Raw genomic sequence first — 1,116 nt, 5'->3', positions numbered from 1 at the left:
TAGCCCCCCGCGACTACACGCTTATTTTCGTTCTCGCTCCCCTTCCACCTTTTAATGCTGACCCACCCGCTCAATAGCAATTTTACAGCTCAACTCCCCAGAAAGAGTTTAGAAAGTTCTTTTAGGTGGCTGCGGGGCTTTCCTGGGGTGGGAAAAGGGGCACGCTGACTTCTTGTCCGGTCCCATCGCTACTACGGAGAGTGCTTTAACCTGTGAGTTTGTGCCTCGGACGCTTGCGGGGGCGCCTTACAGCCGAGGATTGCCCCGGGCAGTCAGGGACGACCCGGGGGGAAGGGTGCGCACCCTCCCCTTCGGTGCTCCGTCGGTAATGCTGATTTTCAGGGCAAGAGGAGGACAGAGATTTACCGATGGGGAGTCGCCGGATCTGCCTGTTCCGAGGGCATTTGGCAATGTTTCAGCATCTCTCAGGGGAAGGGAGGGCTAAGGAAGAAGAGGGTGTTTCCCGCGTTATCAAACGAGGCGAACGATGTCGCCGGTGGGTTATAACGGAGCGGTGTTGTCCTGCAGGGCATACGCCGGGCAGAGCAGAGGACAGCCCGGCCTGGTCGTCCTGCCCCTTCCCCGCCGCCCTGCTTGCCTCCCGGAGCTCATGCCCCATCCTTCCGCTTGATTGTTGCGATGAAATTTACTTTTTTTTCTATCGCCTCTGACTCCTGAAGTAGTATTGCAGAGTCAGCCAAAATTAGCACACGCAAACTGTTTTCTGTTTGTTTTTCTCCCCATCTGTCTGTCCGCCTGTCATTCATCTGTCTACCTGTCCCTCATAATGAGTTTGCACAGCTATTCCTCGCGTACAAGATCTCATAAAGTCGGATCAGTAGAGGGGGGAAAAAAAAAAAAAAGAGCTTGCTTCATTTTTAGCGTGTTTTAGACGCCTTACCCGGCAAAGCCCAGTTCTCAGGAGTTTGAAGGCGTTCCTCCCTCGGTGCTCCCGCAATAACGGATTCATTTTTTTCCCTTTCTTGGGAACAACAGGGTTTGGCTAGTTGGGAGGAAAGGCTCGGGATTTTGGGTGGTTGGGGTTTGTTTTTGTTTCCTCCTGCTTTGTATTTTTCTTCATTGAAACAGGGGTTGTAGCCCGCAAAGCTGAGCGTG

General features: G+C 53.1%; 1 protein-coding gene across 1 annotated transcript in view; it reads left to right on the top strand.

The window, feature by feature from the left end:
• The first annotated feature begins 368 nt into the window (after nt 1-368).
• The window catches only part of CBLN2 (cerebellin 2 precursor), a 2,262-nt gene continuing 1,514 nt past the window's right edge, over nt 369-1,116 (top strand). Inside the window, exon 1 of the mRNA XM_009333500.1 lies at nt 369-496. Coding sequence (XP_009331775.1) covers nt 369-496 — 128 coding nt within the window. The remainder of the gene's footprint in view (nt 497-1,116) is intronic.

This window comes from Pygoscelis adeliae, unplaced genomic scaffold, assembly GCF_000699105.1.
Source record: "Pygoscelis adeliae isolate BGI_AS28 unplaced genomic scaffold, ASM69910v1 Scaffold140, whole genome shotgun sequence".
Classification (NCBI taxonomy): Eukaryota; Metazoa; Chordata; class Aves; order Sphenisciformes; family Spheniscidae; genus Pygoscelis; species Pygoscelis adeliae.
This window is presented reverse-complemented; position numbering and strand designations above follow the sequence as displayed.